At 35.6% G+C, this 24668-nt stretch overlaps 1 protein-coding gene across 1 annotated transcript in view; it reads left to right on the forward strand.

Annotated features, from left to right (window-relative positions):
* DMD (dystrophin) overlaps positions 1–24668 on the forward strand; it is a 1374504-nt gene that overhangs the window by 565770 nt on the left and 784066 nt on the right. Inside the window, 7 exon segments of the mRNA XM_068422827.1 lie at positions 4080–4167; positions 12405–12646; positions 14090–14270; positions 17297–17442; positions 18427–18639; positions 22518–22631; positions 24177–24332. Coding sequence (XP_068278928.1) covers positions 4080–4167; positions 12405–12646; positions 14090–14270; positions 17297–17442; positions 18427–18639; positions 22518–22631; positions 24177–24332 — 1140 coding nt within the window.

The following is a 24668-nucleotide window of genomic DNA, read 5'->3' on the forward strand; positions in this document are numbered from 1 at the left end:
AAGCCAGCTGCTCTTCAGATACTGGCAGGAAATTAGCAGATGTATTACATAGATTGAATATATTAGACATGCACAAAAATATATATTGAATATATATTGAATATATTAGACATGCACATCTCCCCCTATGTCTGGGGAGAAACAAAAATATTTATAGCCCTTCCCTGCTACAAATGAAGAATATTTGCATTACCTGGCCAGAGAAACTGGATGCCATAAGTATAGAAGTTTCATTGTGGAAAAACCATACTACTCCTAAATAATGAAGACAACCAAACATTAATGCCATAAACATCGTTACACTGCATCACACTGTTAATATTTTCCAGTTAGTACATATATTTTACTAAAAACAGACCTAACAATGACTCAGGCCTTTTTTGTTTTTCTTAAGCCATAACGAGCTTTCAATATTACAAATTCAAATATATGAAGGTTCAGGTGCAAAATATTAAAACTTGCTAGATAGAAAATCCTGCTTAATAGGAAGTCAGGTTTGAGACTGTGCATCAATAAACTGGGAATAAAACTCCTTGAAAGGAGTTTCAGTTAGCCAAGAAGCACCACCTAGAAATTCAGAATCAAAGGTAAACATATAAGGAACAGATGGAAGGCAAAATGTCAGATATCCTAGACAATTAAATTTGTTCTCTTGGCATTCTCAAAAGCTCCGTTCTCATTTGTTTGTTTTGTTTTAGTGACATTTTTCAGACGTGCTTTGTTGGGCCTGGATATTTGAAAGCTGAATCACTGTCAGAGCCAGTGATGATAATGTTGCTATCTCCTGCCCTCGGCAGTAATTGGTCAGAGTCACAGGAGATCAGGGAGTACTGCTACCATACATCCTTTCACAGGGCTCTCAAAGTAGGATGTTGATTTGATATGAATAATATCCGAATTCCTTGGACCATCAGTGTTTTCTAGGTTATGAAGTCATTAACTGCCAACTAAAATCTTGGGGACAAATAAAACGTTTAGCTTTGTGAAAATAGCCTCTTCACCTTCGGCTGGCATTTAGCTAAAGATGAATTTTTAGTGTTATTCAATCAGTTAAAACTAGGCTATTATACATTTGCATTACCAGTTACATAATAGTCCAAAATAGAATTAACCCCGATTGGATGAAAGCCTGTAAAGGTAACTTTTTTTCTCATACTGGTGTATTTTTTCTGAAAAATCTTTTATAGAATACAAAAAGAGTAGAAAAAGGGAAAGTTATATATTTGGAAACATTTTGAAGTTACTTTGCAGCTACCACAAGTTTTCCTCAAAAAAGTGTTGATTACAGTGTACAGATTCTAAGAGTTTCAAAACTTCACAAACCTCTTCAAATTTATCCCAGCCTACTTATATCATGAATGAACCTGAATCTAGAGTCTTACCCCTTTTAGTAAAGGAAAAAATGAACAAAACAGAGCCAAAGAGATAAACAAGAGGTGTTGCAGGACTCCTATTCCCTGCATTTCTAGACTCTTTACATATGCTTATGGAAATCCTTCTGACAGGCTTAAAAATCCTAGACACAGTTTGCGGGTTTGGCAAATAATGGCAGTGTGTACAGAGTAATGGCAGGACTATTTGATTAGTACTATGAAGTAACTAGAGTGAATTTCCTCCTTTCTCCACAGATTAGGTAATTTGACTTTGTATGAGGACCAAGAGGATGGTCTTTTCTCCTTTGGCTAGCATTGTACTTTCTGCGTGTAAGCATTTATCTTCCTGTAACCAGTGTTAGAGCTTCATTTTTATAATATATGCTAATTACACAAAAATGAATGGAGAAAAGTAATTGACAGAAAGTTTGATATGTACCAAATTTTCATGTTTATTTTTAAGGGCTTCACAGATAGTGCTTGTATTTTCTATCAGGACCTGGAAATTTTAATCTTTCAGGAGAGAGATGGACATTTATCCACATTTTCTGGACACGGTGTCATACTGGACACTGAAGGGTTCAATGTTGTATCATTTTTATATCTCAAAAAGCTAATTTTTACTATATTTTAGGGTTTTTTTATGATTCTTTTGTGATCACTCCAGTTGCACTCATGATAATTACATATCTGGCATTACAGACAGAATAAAATTATTTTCAGTAAATTTTAGTGTTTTTATGTTTCCTTTGAGTTCTCTGTAGTGACACTCATGCTAATTATACCTGGTATTATAGACACAGTAGTATTAATTAAGATTCTATGAGAAATTTTGGAATTCTGCAGAGAGTTAATAGACTTTTTTTTTTAATTTGGAAAATATTTAAATTGTGCAGTGAAATAGTAGAAGATTTTATTGACCTACAAGAACTATAAATAATTAATACAGTAATCTTTAACTCATTGGGATTAAACTTCATAAACTTTCAGTGATAAGTTAGGTATATATTAAAGATATGTTTATAAAATCCCAAATATTTCCATCCTTAATTCTTCCCTACATATCCTTTCTTTGTATATTTTATTTATGCAAAATTGTATTATTGAAAGTGTTTCATAGAAGCTTTGGCATATTGTTAGAAAGCCTGCTGTTTAATCATTTCTATATACACAAACGTATGCCAGTTATAAGTAGGCTGTGGAAATGTGTGAATTTAACTGGAAATTGCTCTTTAAATTTATGAGTGTCTCCTCACCTAGGAATGTCTTCCAAGAAGCTGCTGCTTATTAAGCTGAAGATGTTTTAAAGCATCACAGTTTAAAAGTTATTTTAAGATAGTTTATTCAAAGGTGTTTATATTACTTCCTCCTAAGCATAGCAATCTATTTGCAAAATAACATTTTCAAATGTAAGTGTATAAGATTATTCTATTAAATGCATTCTTAGACACGTAATAAACCTACTAGAGGTTTCTTTCCAGTTGAAAGGAGCCTTTTCACCTGGAGAGTCAAGTCACACAGAATACACCTTTGCTGTGGAAATAAACAAGGTGATTGGGAAACCTAGTGGGGTCAGCCAGGCTGAGAAGCCGTAGTCAAGGTTGTGTTTTATCTTTCCATACACGTCATGTAGGATTTGCAGTGGCATATCCTCTATGTGTGTGTCTGCTGCAATAAAGTGAAGGACTCTGATTTGTGGTAGACGCTGTTGGTCAGGATCTCTGGGAGGTATATAATGTGTTTTATTTTTGGTATCAAACTTGGCTGTGGCTCTATGCTTCTTCTCTGGGCTTCTGATTTAGACCTTCTAAGTTACACCTAAATTATATAACTAAATTAGTTTAAAATCAATGGAATTACTTCATGATGTTAATTATGAGACAGCATTGAGGGGCTGTCAGATCTAAAATTATTTTACTTTCCATCTGTATTGCTACCAACCCAAAATGAGATGAGAAGCTTAGATTCCTACTATATCCTGAAACTTTAGCAGCTAGCCTTTACCAGCCATTACTAGCTAGACTGAGTGCTAGCCTGAATGTGGGTGAGAAATTTTTGAATACAGGAAGTTGAATTGAGGGTATTGGATACAATACATAACTAAAAGCCTGTGTTAATTCTGCAGTTAATTCTCATTCTTACTTAGTAGCTCATATATGGATATCTGCTATATGTGTTCATATATGTTAGATATCTACTTTAATATGATTTTATAGGGTTTTTTTTTGCCATCAAGAGAGTAAAGTAAGCAATCAAATGGTATATGGGTTCAATACTGTAGTGTGTTATGAAACCCTGTGATTTCGTTAGTGTGCTCAATTCTTGCTGTTATCAATAGGATCCACATGAGAAATGAGCAAATCTATTCCTCCACAAGGAATTTCTGTTGAACATATTTTTCTATTCTGAAATATTGGGCTTTGAATAGCTCTTAATTTGTATGTCTTTTATTTCTCTCTAAAATACTGACGTGTATCATTTGTCAACTCCGTTGTGTTCTGATTCTCAGTTTATGTATTTGACTTTATGTCTGAGTCCCTTCCTGGTGATATCTGGCACTTGCTGCTTTCATTGCAAATCAGGAGGCTGGCAGGGCAATATGAGAGGCTAAATGGTCTCGAGAAATCAGAAGACATCCCTGAGATTAATTACTTTCTTCTTCAAAATCCCTCTGTTGAAATATTCACCTTTCCTGTCATGCTGCAGGCCATCCAACGAGAAAAGCCTGAGAAGTACAGAAAACTGCAAGATGCCAGCAGATCAGCTGAGGCCCTGGTGGAACAGATGGTGAATGGTAATTACATGGGAGTTGATTTAGATAATCTTCTTAGGGATTTGATAAATGCACGGGTTCATATTTATCACAAGAATTATATTTGCAAATACTGTCTAAATGGAGCAGTAAAGTAATATTACCTTATATTTCTTTTATTATTTCTGAATGTTAAATCTGTTAATTAGAAAAAAAAAAAAAAATCTTACCACTTTAGTACCATGAGAAGAAATGTGTGTAAAATGTGCTTACAGTAATGAACTGTATATTAACAATCTGTTCTGCACAGAGACTTAAGTTGTAATCTTATTTTCTGAGTATGCTAAGCTCTTGAGGTACATTAACTCATCTGAGTTAGAAAGCTCTGAACGCATTCCTCTGAACAGTTTGGAAATAGTGCTTTCTGACTTACACAATGTATGTTTTGTAATATACATATTGCTGTAATGTTCTGTATCACAGAAAATATAAGATTTTATTGGGTTTTGGAAGAGGTTTTTGGCATTTGGCTTTTCAAAGATAATAAATGTCAAAGCTTACACAACTCTTAAAAATGAAGATTAGTTGTAAGTTTTTTATTTTTATTATTGATTTTTCAAAGAAAATATTCTGTTATGTCATTCTTTTGAACTTTTAGATATTTTTAAGGGAAAAATAAAAACCAAAGAAAGGTAGGTGGAAGTAAAATTGTAAGTTATGCCGTTGTCCTTGATATTAAAGACTGTCTAACTTTACAGCAAAATATTAAACATGGGCCAACACCAGTCATACTGATGTGATTACCCGAAATACAGGTGTTGAATGCACTGAGCTTCAGAACATACATTTTATATTAAATTGTCCAAGAATTTAATTGCTAAAAATGAAATCCTTCAAGTTTGAGGTAGTGAATGGCCAAGCTAAAGAAATTTGATAGAATCCTAAGATTATCTTGCTTATGTATGAAGGTGTAATATTTTAAAAGTGACCATATTTAATGTGTAAGACATATTTAATTATCATTACTGTAACAACTGTTGCAAGAATTCCCTTCCTAGGCTCAGTGAATAGACTGAAGGGAGTCTGGTAACATTGGTACCCTCTGAAATAATTTTGGCAGTTTTCCATGGCTGATCATATAAAAAATTTTGTCAATTTTTTTGGACATGTTTTCTGCCTGGGAGAACTGGTTGTACAGGACTTTTAAGGCAGTATTTGAAATTTGTCTGCTGCCACATCAAGGTTGTTATTTTGGGTGGAATCTGTCTAGGACACATTTAGCAGTGCCCCCATTCTTCCTTTGGCCAAATGCAGAGTTGCACCTCAAGAATTCCAGATTCAGTTTCTTTAGATTATATAGTACTTTCTGGTGACTAATTTTGGTTTTAGTTGCAGAACTCACTAGCACATTATATATCACTTTTCCAGTACTGTACTACCTACCATGTCTAGTATCAAGTAGATTAACATTCTATCTTAAATATTCTCATGTGGTTTTAACTCAAGGTTCTCTTTTTTCTGTTTCAGTCCATGGGTTCATGCTTATTCATGGTTTAGAGATGTTGTGGTCTTGACTGTAGCTAGATGTGCATATAAATATTTCCAGTATCTCCCAAATCACACCTTTTTTTAGGAAGCACGTCTTCCTGTTGGGGTGCAAGCACAGGGTAGACTAGCTAAGCCAGCATGATTTTATCTGTTTCCTATCAACTGCTCTGAGCTCTGTATGATGCCATGTATTGTGGTAGCCTTGGTAGCAATAATATTCTAGCAAGGATGACAGGTTAGTTGCCTGTGAGAATTAAGATCCTTTTTTACCATGGTTTTAGGGAAGAAACAATTCCTTTGAAAAGAGAAACTGTTCCTCTGGACTTGAAGCCTAAAATGTTTATGGGACTTTCAGTTACTCCACTGCTGCAAATGCAGTTTAAAGAATAGTGTATGAAATGGTTAAATAATTTGGAAATCACCACCATGTGAGAGTGGTAGAGAGCAGAATTAAACAATTAACACTAGCTGAGGAGAACTGTAAAATGATTTTAACAAAGAATTTGCAAATGGAATATCTTGCTAGGTGTTCAAAATTAAGCTTTGAGTGTAGAGGAAGTTAATGGCCATGTTCAGACTTTGTACTTTTAAATACAGCATATTTTCTATTTGTTTTTTCTTCCAAATCATTATGATCTAATGCAATTGCAATGAATGGGATTATCTCTAAGTTGATATTGAACTAAAAGTTATGTAAACAAAGTAACTCAACTTTAAACCTGCATCTCAAACTGTAGTAAACTTATGCAGCCTTATATTTTCCACAGTAATTCAACTAAGTTTCTTTAGTCTTTGTGTGGCTTGCAGAAATTAATTTGGAACATGCAATCTTCATCTGTTATTTTTTTTAATTGATATCTGTATTCACTAAGAACAAGAGGAAAGGATATAGCATAGGAAAGTTTTACTGGATCTCCCAAACAGGATTCAACAGAGCAGACTGACTATGTCTACATACCTTCCTCTTCTAATGCTGGAACTCTTTTCCATAACTTGGGAAGGAACTGAAATTAATGTACCTTTATGGATTTATGGGAGACACGCAGTTTTACATTTAGTGGAGGGGAGATGTACTGTGTTATCTTGAATGAAAAGCCTTTATAACTATGACAATTTACAAATCACAAATGATGATGCTCCCATCGTTATTCTGTATGGTACTTTCTTTAAGGAAACCAGTCAGTGATACAATTGATGATTGTCATGCATTTGCAGTGTAATTAAAAGACTACACAAGGCAAACAGATTTAAGGCATAGATCAGTTGTGAAGTCAAGTAATGACAATTTTAACTGCATTGGTTTTTACTTCTTGTGTATCAATTAGATCTGGACTAATAATGATTAGACTCTTAAGATTCCAATTATGCTATCACTAAATTCTTGGCTTTACTTATATATCAGATGTGCTTCCTCTTTGCTCGTAAACAAGATTCTGACCATAACAGATGAAAAGCATAAAAGCATAAAGACCTGTGGTGGATTATAAGAGAGAGTTCAGAACGGTGGTGAATTTCATTGTTGTATCATTTATATTTATTTTCTTGCTTTTATTTTTACTGTAATAGGAGGAGGAAATAAGTACGAAACAGGATTCAAATTCTGGAGAGAATTGGATTGGTTTATTTAGGGTTTCATTTATTTGTTCCTTAGCATAGAGGAAAATATTCTGAGGAAGTGTATTTACACAGAGCACTCTTCTTGCCTTATGTAAATCCTTTCAGCCGTTGTCAGCAAAAGTATTTTGCAGTAGAGAGAACTGCCATCTCACACAGAGCAGCTATTCTTGTGTTTGTAAGCACTGTGTCTGGATATTGCCATTTGAAGGACTTTTCCCATCACAGGGGAAATCATAGATGCTTTTGGTGGATGATTCTTCACCGAACCACTAATCTTCTACGTGGGCCATAGTCTGCCTCTCCTTGCCCATGCTTTTAAAGAAGTCTGATGATTACAATCAATGAAACTTTACATCTTCTCTTTACCAGTGTTTCTAGGAAAAAAATCTATTCTCTTTTTCTTTTCTAAATTCTATTCTAAAATAGACTAAAATCTGTTTATGCATGAATGAAGCAGTTTAGCAGTTTGAGTGGACACTTGTCTATTATGGTAGTTCAGAATAAAATAAATAGGGCATCAGAATGAATACTCATAGAATTTTGATAGGCAGCATTAAAGTTAATACAAATGAATTTGTTATGATAAAACACGTAATTGTTAAGTGCCACTATTCTGTGGAAAAAATACATTATCTTGTGAATTACCATTTCACATATGCTTATGTCGGGTTCCGGATTTAAGGTCCGCCTCCAAAGCAAATTTAGAAATAAAATGCAGACAGCCCCCCCCCCCACCCTGTCCGCCCCCCCCCCCCCCCCCCCCCCCGAGAGAGAGAGAGGGGGGGAGAGAGAGAGAGAGACCCGCCTAATTAGTAATTCCAGTGCAGCCCACGTGCGGCGTGCCTGGTTCAATGCAGACAGCCCGCGCGCAGGGCCCGCGAAAAATATAAATAATTCCAGTGCAGCCCACGTGTGGCGTGCCTGGTTCAATGCGAACACCCGGTATGCTTAACCTGCCTGTAGGTAAAGCACCCCCAAAAAATCCTGACCCGAAATATTAAAGATTCGTGATCCTTGAGTTCGGACAAAGCACAACCGAGGCACGGTATCAACAAACTTGGCTCTGACTTTATTAGGTCCAACACTGAGGCAACTCAATATTCAAGGAAAAGAGAGAGAGAGAGAGGTAAAAGAAAGAAAAAAAAACAGAGAAAACAGTTGAAAGAGAAAGAAAAAGAAAATATTCACCACCCTGAGATCCAGCGGCGTCCCGCAGGAAATACTTCCTTCCTACTTGGAAGATGGCGGTGAGGGTCCCGCGTGTTCGAGCGATCCAGCCTCTTTTATAGAGTTTTTCGGCAGAGTCATGTGACTGGGAGCCGTCAGTCAACAGTTCGCACCAATCACAGGTCCGAAGGCGGGACATGTCCGGTTCCTGCGCCGTAGGATTGGCCCCTTGCCAGGCTGTCACCGGAGACACGCATCCGGAGGCGGGTGGAGGGCGGGCGCCTAGCTTATTGCGCCATCTTACGTTGCCAGGCTCGGGCATTCCAGGCAGCCGCCATAAGATGTCGCCCGAGCACGTGGTTTACGATTTCTGAGACAATGCTCAAAAGGAAGGGGACAGATTCCCACAGCTTATGAGTCAAAAGCTATAAAAACACAGATAATATATTATTCTATCATAGAACCATAGCAAATGATAAATGCACTTAATAAGATATACTTCATACTTAGTGGCAATTCCAAAGTACTTCTATGTAAGGTGCTGCACAATTAAAGATATTCGACACAGTTTGTTATGTGCAGTACACAAGGTAATAAAATTAATAGATACACTTCAGATAATGATGTGTTTCCACTGGCTACAGTATATTTATTCACTGATTATATCAGAAGCTTTTAGAATATGAAAGATGAGAAGATTATGAACCATTATTCCTAAAATAATATTGTTTTACTGGAGAATGGGGTTTATATTGTTTCTTCGCCTGCTTGTCAACTTTTAGTATGTCTTGCTGCCATGAGTGAAGCAGAGTAAGAGGACGGATGTTAACATCATGAATGAAAGCTGGTGTTGCTAAAGTTGCTAAAAATAATGAAGAAATCAGTACTTATCATGGAAGTAAGTTTCAAATTCTTGTTTTTCACCAATTTAATGAGCAAATAAAAACATTAAAATTATGTCCTCATTGCATCAACTACTCAAATAGTTATTAATTTTTCACTCTCAATGCTGGAGGACTAGCTTTCTTCAAAATAAGGCAAAATTTTGACAAATTTGCCCATATGACTTCAGGTGCAAGTAATGGCTATTTTCTTGCATCCTTCTGGAAATGACATATTGACATCTGATAGACAAGTTTGAGTTACCTGAATGGACTGTGAATTAAGAGAGTTTTAAAAATACATCCTATGGAGATTTTAGATGGCTCTCCTTTCAGTAGGATATTGTTACCTATTGGAGGTGCACCTCTGCAATCTTTTACCAAACATGGCTCTGCATACACGAATCTTGTGCTGTCCACTTCAGTGACATGAAGAGCAAAAGTATTTCTTTGTTCATCTGTGCACTTGTGGAATCACATTTAGACTCAAAGTTTAGATATTAAAAAAAAGAATTAAAAATAATTGAATAATATTGTGTATTTTCACATATTTAAGTGTTATGTTAAGAGGTACATATGACCGAAAAGAAGAAAAGAGGATCTGATGATTCTAGATTTTCACTTGAAATACAGTCCTCTCTGAATCCTTGAAGAAAATATTACAGTGAAAAGTATTATTATGCAAGGAGAATCCATGACTGCACTTCCCGTGGTAATCATAATCTTGCCTAAGGGTACTTTGGAGACTGTGGCAGCTGAAAAGAGAGGAAAGGAGGGATAAATAGAAGTGATCTTTTTATATCTGCTCTGCCAAACTCATAGGCAGTGTCTTCCAGATTCAGAGGTTCAGAGAACACAGTGACAAAGATATCTGCTGTCTGTTATGAGTATACAGCATTTTTATAACCAAAGTCACAACAGGACAGAAGCAATTCTTGAAATATAGCATAGTTAAAGGCTTGTCTTCTATGTATGTGTTTGTTCTTGCTGTTAGTAAGATTCAGTATCTATGTGCCTGGTCATCTTTGATTGTTGTTATTCAGACATGCTGTGCCATTCAGATTTGTGCTGCCTGTTCACGTATTACTATATGTTCATTAGACATTACGCTTTAAGAAAATGTAGTTATGCATAACACATCTCCAGATGCAAACACGTACACACAAAAGGCCAGATCACTGTTGGATTTTATTAAGATGTGTCAAAATACTATTTACCTCTTTATGCTTTAAAGTTCATTTTATATCTTTGTTCAGCCTTTAAACTGTGCCATCCAGTTCCCGGAGTATAATGTGTATGTATAGCCGCTCCAAGCACCACAGTTGCCATTATCTCCCAGCAGCACTGGGCTTCCTATCTTTCTACATTTTTGCCTGTAGTTTTGGATATCATGTACAATTTGCTTGGCTAGGGCAACATCCTAGAAACAGAGCATGTTCAGGGAACCGTTATCAGGTACTGCACAGTCTGTTTCCCAAGTGGGCTGTTTCCAAGCAACTCTGGATGGAATAGCGCTGAGCTGAATCCAGAATAGGATTTGCCAGAGAACTACGGTGCTCCACAACAGACGTGATCCCAGATTATCATTTAGTGTGGTTTACCATATAGCATGCATTATAGTAATTCCTTAAAAAATTTTATTATAATAAGTTTCCAGTACTTTTTTTTATTTAAGGCATTCAGGTTTATTTATAAGTCTGTTTCCTATGTCCTACCTTCAGATATTGCACATGAACTTTACTATTTTATATCCCCACTAAAGAAATTTTACTGCAGGTTGGGAGTACAGGTTGCAAACAAGACAAACCATATCAACAGCGTATCAAAAATCATGGAAGTATAGCACTGAAGGCTTTTGTCTCATTTGCTTCTAAACTTGTTTTTAAGAAATAGAAAAACATCCTAAATTTGATTATTTTGATAAAAACATAGCTTCTGTTTTACCGTTTAACTAGTGTGTGACTAAGTGATGATGTTATTAAAAATGTTCTTAAGCATATAGCATTACTCAGTGGATTGAGAAGTTTATTAATTTTGAAATCAGTATCAGTCCTATTGGTATGTATATCATTACATATGCTAGTAAAAAAGGTTAGGGATTACATTTAGACTTCCTCTGAAAAATAAGTGAGATGCTTATGTTAATATTATTTTGAACTCAGCCTGAGTTCAAGTTTCGGAATAATTATAAATGATGTTATTGTAAGACCCCTTTGCTTATCTTTGATATGTATTCCCTTACTTTCTTCACAGAGTATATAGAGCTCCTTTACCTTTAAATAGTTCTAAATAATTGCCTTGTCTCTAATAACTAAAATAAGTTTTCTTTTATGAACTTTAATTTGTGCGTGATTATTGAACAATAGACAGAAACAGGCAAACTATATCAGAGAAAGCAAACCTCATCTGAAAATAGTCATAGAGAAGTGTCACCTATGGTTTCTCAGCTCTCAGTCTTTGCTTAATGTCTACTGATGGTCACTGTTGGACACATGGGTCTAGTCTAGATGGAGGCTTGATCTGATCATATGTTTCTACTTCGGTGCTTATGATATTGCTAAAATAACATGTAATCCAAAACTTAAGGATTGTTGGATTATCAGAAACATCAAAATAGCTGCAGAATATAGTTCCCATTCGTTTAAGTCGGTCTTTTTATAAAAACCCAAACAGTCTTGTACATTAAAATCTAATTACAGTCCAGACATAGTTTTCAAAATCCAGCTGTCAGGCATTTTCTTATTTCTTACAGCAGTTTTAATTAGCTTTATGTATTGTATCTCTACTTTCTGCTTTATTCCCATTCTTGTACTTTAATGCACTTTATAATTCATTCCCATAGCAACAAAAGTACCCTGGCAGCAACTTAAAATATTTTTTAAATGCTTTCTTCATTAATGTGTAACATCTATATGTTCAGGACTTATTTGATGATAAATCTTTTACTGGAATTATGAGCTCTCAAATACAGAAATTGAATTGTTAAACTATTTTACTTTTTTTTTTCTTTTCTATGTGACTTATTTATCTTTAAGTGTTGAACTTATTCTCTTGTTTTGTTTCTAGAGGGTCTGAATGCTGACAACATTAGACAAGCCTCAGAGCAGCTGAAGAGCCGCTGGATTGAGTTCTGTCAGTTGCTGAGTGAAAGACTGACATGGCTGGAGTACCAAAATAACATCATTGACTTCTACTCCCAGCTGCAGCAACTGGAGCAGACAGCAATTACTGCAGAAAACTGGCTCAAAGCACAACCCACACCAGCAACAGATCCTGCTACAGTAAAAACTCAGTTGGAAAAATGCAAGGTTAGAGATTCTTCTCCAAATTTTTTATGATATTGTACTTCATAGGTGTTCCAACAGTAGGACAGATTATGACCTACACTATTTCCATATAAAAGTGGAAAATGGACTCCTTATCTTTCCAAGGTAATTACTGAAAATATTTTTTCAAGGAAAGGAAAGACTGGTAAAGAAATAAAGAGGCAATAGAACCTAGCATATGTGCATTTAAAACACTGCCCCAAATATTTAGTTATTAAGATACTTATGTTTCTAAAGCTAGGGAACTATGCTCCTAAACTCTTTTTCCTTTTTTTCCCCTGTAAGAATCTGTGTCTTTGATTCATCATTAAGAAACTGTTGCTCATCACCTCTGTCACAAGGATCTGAGCCAGAAAATTTTCTTCATGGTCAAGTTCAAAATTCTGCCATTGCAGACCACTTTACTTGTTACATACCCTGCATTTTGATGCAGGGTGGATTGTGTAGTCGAATTGAGGAATATTCTTCAGTCATCATAAGATAGAACTACAATAGCTGTACAAAAACGGTCACACCAATTCACTCATTAATGTCCCTAAATGTTTTCATTTGTGTACTGCATCATCATAGAAATTTGCTTATCTCTCTTACTGTAGACAACTCTGTGGGTGGAGATTACTTACAAGATAATATTGTTTTACAGGAATCTATTGAGATGTAGTAATGAATTATAAATTCCACACCATACTTGTAGAACTTTGACTTTATGAAATCTCTGGCTCCAGAAGCTCTCAAACTGAAAACAATGTTTGAAACTCAAATATAAATCTATGCTATCACTTCTATTTTCAGGCATTTCCAAGCTGGCATTGTGCTTACAGGGGCGCTGTGTTTTCTTGCAGAAAGTTTCTCTCACAGTAGCTCTACTATGAACTGTACATTTGGCTTACTTTCCTCATTTCTTTTTACTTAGTAGTTGCAAGTGTCACAATGTGTACAAGGTCTCCTGAAGGTATAACAGTACAACATCAACCTGTAATGTGTTACTGTGGGGCTGCTAGCAATCACTGTGCATCTTCATCTCTCCTTTTCTACTTCATGTTATTTAGCCTGTATATAATCTAACAGAGATGAGTCCAGGATTATGAGACGTGGAGTTTTTATCTTCCCAACTCCACATGAAAAAGATCCTCCTTGGGCATGGAATTTTAATGTACAATCTATCTCGTTTTCTTTAGCATTACACTACTAACATGATAATGTCATGTGAAAGTGACTTTAAACAACGGTAAGAGCATCATATTGGGAGCAGAGGTATTGATTCGTGAGAACTGATCAAAAATGTTGAATTTGTTCTCATTGTAACTGATGTAGTTCGAAGCAAAACAGTTGTGTAATGTGCATTGAAACAGTGGTACTTTCATGGCACTAGTGATTTCATTTGTTGGACAGCTTTATCTTGATGTTTTTTGTTCAAAAATGCAGGACGAAATCATCCGAATGTCAACCCTTCAGCCTCAAATTGAACAGCTAAAGGCTCAAAGTCAAGCGCTCAAAGAGAAAGGACAAAGGCCAATGTTTCTGGATGCTGACCTTGCTGCTTTTACCAGCCATTTCAAACAAATACTTGCCGACATTCAGGCCAGAGAAAAGCAGCTACAGACCGGTAAGTGTTCATGACAAGAAGTCAATATGCCTGACTAGCATGCAAAGGATAGGTGTATGTATTTTGCTTTCCTACTTTTGTATTTGCTTTTGTCACGCTAAACCAGTAGTACAATTTAGGTGGTCTTTTTTGCAATTGAATTAGTCTTTCAGAAATTATTAGTGCATTATATATTCCATATTAATAGGAAAAGAAGGGAAGGTACACGATTCAGAAGCAAAGGTTATACTCAATGTAGTTCCATCAGATCTCCTCTTGTTAGCATGTTTATGGGCAGATTCAGTGATATTTTTAGGCAATATAAAAATGTCTTTGTTTAGTTGGGTTATGAGACAGGGCTGTCCGCCTCTGTCAGTAGAGAGGAGAGAGAGTTTAATTGCAGGAGTGAATCTGCTCTAGATTTTCATAGAATAGAAATTTAACTCCATAAAGCTCATCAGAGAGTAGCTACTTTAGGGTATCTAGTTTTTCATCATCTGGTGAACTATTCCTTTCTTGCAACACAGAATGTATGACTGCTAGTTATAACATTATTTACAATCTTTGTAATAAAATGCATTTTTCAAAAGGGGGGAAATGGTATACCAAAAGAGAAAGCTGACTTTATTCCTTATTAAAGACACATAACATGTCAGTGACTACCGTACACTTTCTGTATTTCATTATGAAATTAAAAATAAACTATAGGATAAAAATAGAAATTTAATTTTTTGAACAGCAAAGAGATTATTTTCCCCTTAAACCAATGATATCTGTAAATGACCGTACTGTTTTGAAATTGGACATTATGCTAGCTCCTTCTAGTGGATCGTTGTAGTATTCCTCCTAAATTCGTTCTTGGCATGATTCCATTTTTAAAGATGGATTTTTTTTCAACAACACTGCGTTATTGTGCTGCTGTGGTTATTTCACACATGCACACACAGGCAAACTGAAGAGGTCACGGTGAATAGGAGAACCAGTTCATATGCTGAAATCAGCTACCATTCTGCCAACAGGAAAATATGGTAAATGCTAGCTTCTTCATGATTTCTTCTGTATCCAATTTTGTGTAATTTCTGGTTTTGCCTCACCTAATTTTGCTATAACAAGACCTTGCGAACTAACCAGTTGATTAGTTCTGTAAGATGAGTAGTGTTCATTGCCTGAACTGTAATTCTACCAAGCAGGGGCTTTGGTAAAGTTCTTCCTTGCTTTAGCTGTTTATTCCACTCCTGTGCTGCAGTATGCTCCTCCAGTGTCCTGGCCAGCCGCAGAAGCAGCTGTCCTGAGGTGGCAGCGTTGAACAGGCTGGGGAGACTCCTAAAGTGCTAGAGAACAGAACTCCCTGATTCAATATTTTATGGAGCCCTGGTCTGTTGTTATTACGTTATGTGGCTTCTCTGCATCACAGGCGCTTCATCTCAAACAGTTCAGCTGTCGAGACTGTTTTATCCCATACAGTACATACCTGTAGTGATATTTTAGATGAGATTATTATGTCAATCATATTTTATCTTCAGAAATGTTATACACAGTTTTATCCAAAGTGCTAACTTCCTTTCATAACTCTGCTGTAGATATGAATGATCATGCTTGCGATACTGCATTAGGTCTGTTCCTGTTTCAGAGAAGTCTTATGGATCAAAAAATGTGAAAAAACCCTGAAGCTGAAGCACAGAAAATTTGGCTCTTTAAGTCTGAGTTTCTTCTGCTTTCTTCAGTGACTGTTTTTCTTCTGTTGAACAGATGGAAAAAAGGCCATATCCCATGTCTTTATTTTAGCCTTAGTTTAATAGAAAATGTTGAAATTTTGCTTGAGCATTTTAGATATTTCCGTCTTTTATTTGCATAAATTATTTGCAAGTAATTATTTTCCGTAGATAGAAGAATTTCTGAAAGACTGAATTATGTTTTGCAGATCACTGATAGTATATGCTCCTTTTTTCTTCCCTGTACATATAACCTACATATTCTCAAAATATTTTTTTGATTCATCATTAGGGTTTTTTTTATGTTAAAATGATTTTTGATTCATCATTACGGGTTTGGGGTTTTTGTGGTGTTTTATTTTTCATGTTTCATTATTCCATTATGTTTTCTGATGCATAAGGGTATTTAGCTATTCTGTTCTCTTTAGCAAGTGAATTTTTTTTCAAAAAAAAAAACCATTTTCTCTAGTTCTAGGAGGTTGTCTCCCTCAAATATTTTTTGTTTCATTGGTTTTGCTGTTTTTTTTTCAGGGTGGTGGTTTTGTTTTGGGATTTTCTTAGATTCAAGAGTGCTTAGTAGTTTCTCTATGCTGCACAGCAGATTTCTTAATAAAATATTATTAAAGATTAACTAATATTTTCTCAAATGTTTTTCTCCATGATTTGGTTAACATTTCTAGTTATAAAACCTAATTTAAAGCCAATTAAAACCAACCTATTTGGTTGGTTTTTTCACTATTTTGCAATGTTGTTTGTGAAAGAAATACAACCCCATAAAACATGAGGAAATATGACCTCATTTTCTTACTCTATAGAATGTCTGTATATCCATAGGTAATGGATCCTTTTGAAGATGGTGTATCCATCATTTCAACTCTCCCTTCTCCCCAAACACATTTAGAGTCATTTCTAGAATACTGGTATATAGAAAAAAATAGAGGTCAGACAGTGCTTCAAACTATTCAGTAATGTACACAGGGAGTGAAATGGACAATCATGCCAATAATTTGAATATGAATAATGTGATCTGCCAAGGAAATTCTTAGTTTTATAATTGTCCTGGTGAAGAACAAGATAGTCAAGTGACACACAACTGATAAAATGACAGACGTATCGTAAATATTAGAGTGAGTGTATTCATTCTTCAAAAGTTTTCTGCTTCCATAATTCTGGAAAAATCTGATACTGACATACTGGGCCTGTTACGATCTGTTGCAAAATAGCCATTGACTTCAATAAGGCTCAGTATTTTATCAAACATCTTCTGTCAACAAACCAAATAATGAAGCACAAAATTATTTTATTTCTTTCGTTTTTCTTCCCCACCGAATGTAGTTTTTGACAGTTTACCTCCTGCACACTACAAAGAGACAATGAGCACTATACTTGTGTGGATCCAGCAGTCAGAAACTAAACTCTCCATGCCTCAGGTTGCAGTTGCTGAATATGAAATCATGGAACAGAGACTCAGGGAGCTCAAGGTGAGTGGCCAGGCTGTGGGAATGAACATCTCAAATGAAAAGTTTAGAGGAACAGAACCCTTAGTTGTCCTGAACCTGCTGAAGCCTGTGGATCTTGAGTGAATTATACCCAGGTTTTAGCCAAGGGCTTCAGGATACGGTAGATACTTACTTATATAGATTCCTTATCTATATAAGATAAAGAATTGAAAGCGTTCTTCACTACTGAAACCAATTTTATAAGATATTGAACATGCTAAAGAAAAGCCTTTGTTTGTCCCCATGATATATAAAATATTCCTTTGACGATAGATCTGGTAGTTAAGTAGAGATTTAGCTCATTTCATTTGCCAGTGCTGACATGGAAATGATTGTGATTTGCAAAATGCAGCATGGGCTTTGTCAGATTTCCTGCTGGATTTACAAGCAGACATAAATGTGGAACAAGTTTTGCCAGTGGGTACAAACCTTCCGTGCATTTCAATATTTGATATTGTTCTACTATTGGATGGCTAATGAGCAAGTTGTTTAATGCAACTAATAATGCACATTCAGAAATAAAAAGTAGAATATAGGAAAAAAAGTTAGATGCAGCAAATTTGGGCTAATTGCAAAAGTTTTGAGAGGTTATCAAAAATTTAAATTATAGAAGCAGTTCTAAGTTTATTCTTTTTCTCCATGTATAGTCTGATACTTTTGAAAGTGTAATCATTAGGGCCATAGTAAATTCCTATCTCAAATTAATGAATTGTATGTGGATCACCTCTATTAACAAGTATTAACACCTCTGGTTATATTTTCAGTTCAACTAAAAAATCTGCTTTCTAGTTTGTGTGAAAAAAAGCAATTCCAAATTGCTTAGTAGAATATGTCATTGGATGTTTTAGCTAAGGTGACCTACGTTTTTAGTTTTCAGTCCTTTCTTCAGCTGTCTCACCTATGTTTGTGAAACAAAGAGAATTACCTGACACATGAATCAGGATACTATTTGCTCCTTACTCATAGGCTCTACAAAGTTCTCTGCAAGAGCAGCAAAAAGGCCTGAACTATCTTAGCACAACTGTGGAAGACATGTCCAGGAAAGCCCCTCCAGAAGTCAGCCAAAGGTATCGATCAGAGATTGAGGTGATCCTTGGACGCTGGAAGAAATTATCAGCACAACTGGTGGAACATTGCCAGAAACTTGAGGAGCTTATGACCAAACTCCAGCGATTCCAGGTTAACCAAACTTTTTCAGCCTCAACTACTATGTGGTGGCTTGTGGCTGTGGGACTAGCACAGAACACATTTATATACCTCAAGAAAATAACACCAAAGTGAAATATCAAAACAGTACATAAAATGTACTAAAATGTTTGCTTGATTTTGGTGGGTCCAAGATTTTACTTTGAATTATGATTTTGTGGCTGTTTCTGCCTATGTTCTTTCAATAGCAAAACTTAACATTGATTTCAGTGAAATTGCTACTAATATTCCTCTACTTACCTTTTCAATGTCGCTGAAGTACTTTTTCATGTAGCTGAAGTAGCTGTAACCATATTGACTTTAATGGATTCACTTACATAATTAAAGTCATTTGTAATATGGTAGTATCTTGGCAGGGGGTGCCAGAAAGCAGTAGTGTATATGACTTACACGATTGTGTGAATTTCAAGTATTTAGAATGACAGAGTTGGAATCTTACACTGTTTCTTTCGTTGTCAGGATCTCCTATTTATACTTATTTATAAATCACACGTATCAGCATTACAGGGGATATCTATGACTTAGATGTTATAAGATTTAAAATAAGTCCATTTTTAACATATTCCAGTTCTATTTCTATATAATTTCAAGGGACAGGTTTCAGAGGAATTCAGATCAACCAATCACAAAAATGGAGAAAGTATTTTTATTTTTTTTTATGTTTTTCTCTCCTTGCTCCCATGCAAATGAACACTTGCATACTTGTGGGGGATATCACAAAGAAAATTCTGAAGGTTGAGGTCCTGCAGCCATACTCAAAGCTGTGTTCTCATAGTGGGTTTCTTCTCAGTGTTGTCTCTCTGTATTTCTTCTGTTTACAAGATCAAATATTTGTCCTTAGCTTTGGTTTGCTGGTAGTAGAAGATGATACATGATGATTAGCTCCATGTTGTGAATTATGATACAATAGCATGTGAACTGTAATTGTTATTTTCAGCTTAATTCAATAGAGTTGTCTGGTCAGGAATAAATTTTCTGTCAGAGTATTCTTACACTTCTGCTTTTTGTAGAGGAAAAAAAAAACCTTTTAGAGAAGAAAAAAGTACTCATTATTTTGTTACTCTTCATTAGTTTTTAGATAAGCAAAATGGACCAAAAAAGGAGGAAACATTTTATCAGTACCATTTATAGCAGTATATATAATTTTGGCTCCATAGCTACATCTCTGATGTTTGAAGCTGGCCATGAAATGAAGTTTAATGGTATGGTGGGATAACGTTAGCCAGCAGCCAGATGCCCCAGCTGCTCTCTCACTCCCTGTCCTCAGCAGGACAAGGTGAGAAAATAGGACGGAAAAAGCTCTTGGATTGAGATAAAGACAGGGAGGTCGCTTACCAGTTACCATCATGGGCAAAACAGACACAACTTGGGGAAAATTAAAATAGATTTGGGTAGTGAGAAACGAAGACAAATATTAAAACAACACATCTTCCCCTCCCTCTTTTTCCTAGTCTGCACTCTGTTGCTTTACTATTGTTCCTCTTTCGCCAAGGAATGCAGAAGGATGGGGAATGGGAGCTGTGGTCAGTTCATAACAGCTCCTCTCTGCTGCTCCTTCCTCCTCACTCTTTTTCCCTGCTCCAGCATGGATCCTTGCATGGGCTGCAGACCTTCAGGAAAGATCTGCTTCTGTGTGGGACTCTGCATGGGCTGCAGCTTCCTTTAGGGCACATCCAACCTGTTCCAGTGTGGGGTCCTCCACAGGCTGCAGGGTGGATATCTGCTCCACCATGGACCTCCATGGACTGCAGGGAGACAACCTGCATCACCATGGTCTTCAGCACAGTCTGCAGGGGTATCTCTGCTCCAGCAGCACCTCTTCTCCCTCCTTCACTCCCCTTGGTGTCTGCGGGGCTGTTTCTCACTTTTTTTCTCTCCTCCTCTGCCTGTCTGGCATTTTTGCCCTTTCTTAACTATAGTATCACAGAGGCGTCACTAGCTGATCATGGGGTCACCTGTGTCCTGTGGTGGGTCCATTGGAGGCAGTTAGAACTGGCTGTGCCCAGCACAGGGCAGCACTTAGCCTCTCCTCACAGAGGCCATCCCTGCTACCAAAACTTTGCCACATAAACCCAATGTAAATAAGAAAACTGGAAAGTGGTTTTATCAATAGTATAATGAAATATTTGCAATTGCACAAAACAGAGCAATACACTTTGCTTCAGAAATTCAAACTTTTGTCTTTTTTTTTTTCCCTGAATTTTCTGGATAGAGGTTGAAAGGTTCCCCCCACTGCTCTTAAAAGGAGAAAGTCCTGAACATCATGACCATGCTCTGTAGAGCATGTATTTTTAAAGCTATGTGAGCTATTGTTGTGTACAAATCTTAACCTTTATATTTATTGCTGAAGTCACTGTAGTACACAATTAATATAAAAGTCATAGTCTTTTCAACTCCTTGAATTACTTCCAGATTATTGATTTAGCTGTTGCAATTTATGGAATGCATCAGCATGGGATACAGTTAAATCAGTGTTGATAAATAAAATGCATTTACAGTCTAATTCAAAATGCAAGTCATACATTCGATCTTCATTGGTAATACGAGACGGATCTCTTTTGAAATAAATCCCTTCAGATCTATATTTTGCAGTATTAATGAACTATACTTAAAGTATCTTGTAAAGGTATTAAAGTTCCATCATGAAATATGATTCTGAACTATTTTTACTGACTGATAATGGAATGCACAGTAGACATTTCAACAGTGTTTTGATAATTGCCATCCTGAAGTATATTGATAATTTCTGTATGATTATTTTTATTAATTCAGTTCATTTTCCATGGTAGCCTGTTATTAAATATATCAAGCATATTAGGAAAATGTTCCCTTTGGTTATCTCTCTTGTAATAGTTGCTAAGGCATTTTTGTACACATTTTAGGGCACAGTATATATTCTAACGAAATGTCCTTTTTTGTGCTTTAATGCAACTTTGCATTCAGCATATAATATCAATATGTACTTCATTGTTGATGAAAACAGTTTGATGAACAAATGCTTTATTATTTGCGTTTCAGATTTTTGCCCGTTATAATTTTTATTTTAACATGTGCATCTAATTGTTTACCTTAGGTGGCATTTCAAAGTAATTTTAAGTGACATTTTTAAAATCTCATCCTACCTTTCAAAGTATTCGATTATCTATGTAAAGTTAACTGGGGCTGGTAGTTTCCCTCTTTTCAAGCATTTGATATTCAGCTTTTTTTATTAATTGCAACGGTTAATTAAAGAGTATGGAAAGCAAATTACTGATTACAAATATTCTAGTGCTAGAAACAGTAACTGAGAGTCAGTCTCTGAAATGACTCATTGAGTCATCATGTTATTTTAGTTTCTGAAGTGAATCTGTTTCAATTACTATTTCAGTTACAATTTTTTTTTTTCATTCTGAGTAGTAAGGGAGTTTTTCTGTATTGTGACTGAGAAATAGGCAACAGAGCATGCAACTTCCAAAAGGAGCCTGAAATTTAAATTGGAGCATAGGAGGATTTGATAGGTGAGCCTGAATCAATTGCCAAGTATGAGTAGTCTGAAGTCATACAAGGAACCAATGAACATGCATGCAGCATCTAAACACAAATGATATCTGGAAGGCAAAAACTTGAGAGCCAGAAAGTTGCCTGCTCATTGACACATTAAACTTGGGCAGAAATGGTCAGAGTGCAGCTTAAAGAGTTGATGACAGTCCCAGATGAAATTGGTTTTGTTTGTTTACTGTGTTTGTATTTTTCAGACAGTTCAATAATCTTGAAATTACATTGCGCTGAGTTTTAGTCATAGTGCCAGGATGAATTACACTATTGCTAGTCAGGGTCTGTGCGATGCAATAAAGTGTCTTTTTAATGAACAGAATGACACTAAAACACTGAAGAAGTGGATGGCTGAAGTGGATGTTTTTCTGAAGGAAGAGTGGCCTGCTCTCGGTGATTCAGAAGCACTGGAAAAGCAACTTGAGCAATGTACAGTGAGTATTACCTGCCTACTTGGCAATTATTCGATTTTTCTCTATGAGCCTAGCTTATACAGAAGTTACACAAATTATTACTGTTCCTAAAATTAAATTTTTGTTGTAAGGGGGTTGTCTTCTGCAATATATTTGAACCTCCTGCATTTCCTGGGTTTGAAGGAAAATTCTGTTAAAAAATTGGAAACTTCAACGCAGAGAGGAGGCATACAGTGATTGTATCATTATGTATTTATAGCAGGAGCTATAAATACATAAAGTACCATCAAAGAGGGTACTTGCAGCAAATAATAAGTTAGTAGCCTCTTAAGATATCTTTATTTACTTTGTTGAGTTTACAAACATTGCATGTTTATTTGTTATAAGCTGTATAATCTGTTCCAGAAGATCTTTTTCTGTGTCTATTATTCACACATGATTTATAACCTTTTCTGACTGTACTGAAAGAACTTGCAGGTACTGCGAGTTATATCCATTTTTTTTTTCACTGAACTTACAAGTTTCAGGATTTTGTCCCAGCAGAGTTTTAAAGCATCATGAAGTATTGATACTTCCATCACAGGGTTTACAAATTCTTCTGCCTGTACCAACAGAGTGTGTAAGTGCAGTGAATCTTGTAATCCATGATAGTCCCTGTCTATATGTTCAGTGGAATTTACAAGTTCTGTAAATGTTCTGGCAGGATGTGTAAATATTATGAAACATACACACTGATCTTACAGAACTACGAGCTCCTTAGACTCTCTCTTACCCCATATTTAAATAAAAATTATTATGAATTATATAGGACAACTCTTATCTCTACAGAGTAGTAAATTACATGTAACTCCTTTAGAATCTATCACCTGAATTTATGAAGTTTGCACAAATATTAGCCATTACTGTCAAATATATAATAAAGCTACCAAAATCTTTGTTATCCTTTATGTGTTTACACTTCCAGTCTTTTGCACTGTGTAGGAAGCCCAGGTAACATCTGCAGTACTGAAGAGGGCCATAGAAAATAAAATTGGAAATGGCAATTTAGAACTACTTCAGGGCTTAAATAATATTCAACCACAAATAAAATTCTAATAGCTAGACATATCCAGAGAATGTCACCATTCAGATAATTTTAAGGAAGCTATCAGGTGAATTACAACCCAAGGGTGATGCTGGCGTAGTTATAAGATGGCTTCACAAATAATTTTCCACCATTATGACAGGAGGCTCCTTCACAAAGATGAATAAAAGATCTAGGCATTGAAATAGATATAATATATGTAATATAAAATTATATATGTGTATATATGTAGCATATACAGAACATGAAACTTACATAATATGTATTTTGCAAATGAACTTTATCTGATATAGAATAGCTTACCATATTACAGCTGCTCATTCCTTTTTTATTTTCATAGTTAAGTCTGTTAATTGTGCTCATTTGACTGGAGACCTGGACCAAAGACATGTCAGAATCCCATGTAGACATGTTTTGATAGGGATATCATACCTGAAAATTTGTGTAAATGATGCTTGCCTAATCTTCTGCTATTCCTGTAGGCTTTAGTAAATGATATCCAGACAATCCAGCCCAGTTTGAACAGTGTTAATGAGGTTGGGAAGAAAATGAAGAGTGAAGCAGAACCAGAATTTGCTTCCAGAATAGAGACAGAGCTAAAGGATCTGAATGTTCAATGGGAACACATTTGCCAACAGGTATTAAGTCTCCCCCTGTGACTGGTTAATTTTAAATTAATAATCATGTTCCTCACTGACAGAGTTTGTCCTTCTATGCATATCCAGTAGATGTGAAACTGAATTTAGACGTTTTGTTTCACATTAATTAAACTTCTGTTTTAGGAATTTTGCTTAGCTTGTAGCAATACATGTACAGTATATTTCTTAATATTATAATACAATACCTTACTATTTTTATAACAAAGCTGTATACTAATATGTTAGATCTTAACAGCAATGTAATTTATGACTCCTGCAAATCTAGCTTTCCCAAAGTGGTATATAGGCATTTGGCAAAAAATCAAGTTCTCTATT

Source organism: Nyctibius grandis, chromosome 2 (assembly GCF_013368605.1).
Source record: "Nyctibius grandis isolate bNycGra1 chromosome 2, bNycGra1.pri, whole genome shotgun sequence".
NCBI classification, from domain to species: domain Eukaryota; kingdom Metazoa; phylum Chordata; class Aves; order Nyctibiiformes; family Nyctibiidae; genus Nyctibius; species Nyctibius grandis.